General features: G+C 45.2%; 1 protein-coding gene across 1 annotated transcript; it reads right to left on the bottom strand.

The window, feature by feature from the left end:
- Positions 1–239: 239 nt before the first annotated feature.
- On the bottom strand, positions 240–1220 carry LOC144258671 (olfactory receptor 10A4-like). Its single transcript, XM_077806863.1, has one exon. The coding sequence runs from the start codon at positions 1218–1220 to the stop codon at positions 240–242; it is 981 nt and encodes a 326-aa protein (XP_077662989.1).
- Positions 1221–1590: the final 370 nt, after the last annotated feature.

Raw genomic sequence — 1590 nt, 5'->3', positions numbered from 1 at the left:
CGCAGTGCAGCTCCTTCAGCTCACTTTACCCCAGGCAGATCCAGGTCCATCCAGACCGTGCCTTATGAGTCAGCGAACACCTGGCGCTGCAATCATTACTTAGAAACTGGCCTTCCTGCACACCAGGGGTCTCACTGTAGGTAATAGAACTGCTCGAATAATTCAGGGCTCCCACGTGCGCTGTGGTGTGCTATATTACACCACTTGATGAGCTCCCATTATATCCATTTTATTGCAACTTACAATAAATGTTGAGAAAAAAGTTTGTGATTGGTTATAAAAGCCATAGTCTTACTTAGAGCTTTTCTCAGGGCCTCCTTGACCTCCTTGTTTCTCAGGCTGTAGATGAGGGGATTGACCACGGGAGTCAGGATGGTGTAGAAGACGGAGGACACTTTGTTCAGGTCTCGCAGTGCAGCAGTGTCTGGGAGCATGTAGACAACGAATAGGGTCCCATAGAAAATTGTCACCACGATGAGGTGAGAGGAGCAGGTGGAAAAAGCCTTTTGCCTCCCAGCGCTGGAAGAGATTCTCAGGACAGTGCTGATGATAGCCACGTAAGATGCTAGGGTTAATAGAAATGGGGGAAGAATGAATATGAAACTGGCAGGGGAAATCACAAGAACCATCAAGCTGGTGTCACTGCAGGATAGTTTTATCAATGGGGTGTAATCACAAAGGAAATGGTCAATTTCATTGGGGCCACAGAAAATCAATTGTGATAGCCAACATGCTGTGATGGTGCTGACTACAGACCCACTTAGCCAAGACCCAGCTGCTAGCTGGAAGGAAAATCTACTATTCATGCGGGCTGCATAATGCAGTGGTTTGCATATGGCTAAATACCGATCGTAAGACATCACTGATAAGAGACAACATTCTGCAGCTAACAGAGAACCAAAGATATCAAATTGTACCAGGCAGCCACAAACAGAAATGGATCTGTCCCCAGTCAGGAGACTGGCCAGCATCCTGGGCAGGATGGTGGAGGTGTAGCAGGTCTCCAAGCAGGACAAGTTCCCCAGGAAGAAGTACATGGGGGTGTGAAGGTGCTGATCGGACACAACTAGTGCAACAATGAGGATGTTCCCAGCCACTGTCACAATGTAGATCAGTAGAAACAGCGGGAAGAGAAGAATTTTCAGTTCATGGAGATTCCCAAAGTCCAGGAGGATAAATCCTGTGATGGACGTTTGATTTCTCTCCTTTGTGTCTGCCATGGGTTCTAGCAAGAAAAGTAATTTTTAAAAAGTAGCAATAATAGCTTGTGAAATATGACATGAAAGAGATACCTTTGTGGGGAGGGGGTTACTTTGTTAGTCTCTAAGTTGCCACAAGTACTCCTCTTCTTTTAATAAAAACAAATTTATTTGAGCATAAGCTCACCGAGAAGGCCCCAGCTGGAGGACTAGGTTCAGTTTTGGCAATCACACAATAAGAAATATATGGACAAATTGGAGATAATCTAGAAGTGCGCAACAAAACGATAAAAGGTTTAGAAAATCCGACCTATGAAGCAAGGTGGAAAGAACTGGGCATATTTAGTCTAGAGAAGAAAAAACGGAGGGGGAACCTGATGAGCCTTCAAAC

This window comes from Eretmochelys imbricata, unplaced genomic scaffold (genome assembly GCF_965152235.1).
Source record: "Eretmochelys imbricata isolate rEreImb1 unplaced genomic scaffold, rEreImb1.hap1 Scaffold_33, whole genome shotgun sequence".
Classification (NCBI taxonomy): domain Eukaryota; kingdom Metazoa; phylum Chordata; order Testudines; family Cheloniidae; genus Eretmochelys; species Eretmochelys imbricata.
The sequence above is the reverse complement of the archived record's forward strand: the minus strand, read 5'-3'. Positions and strand labels throughout refer to the sequence as shown.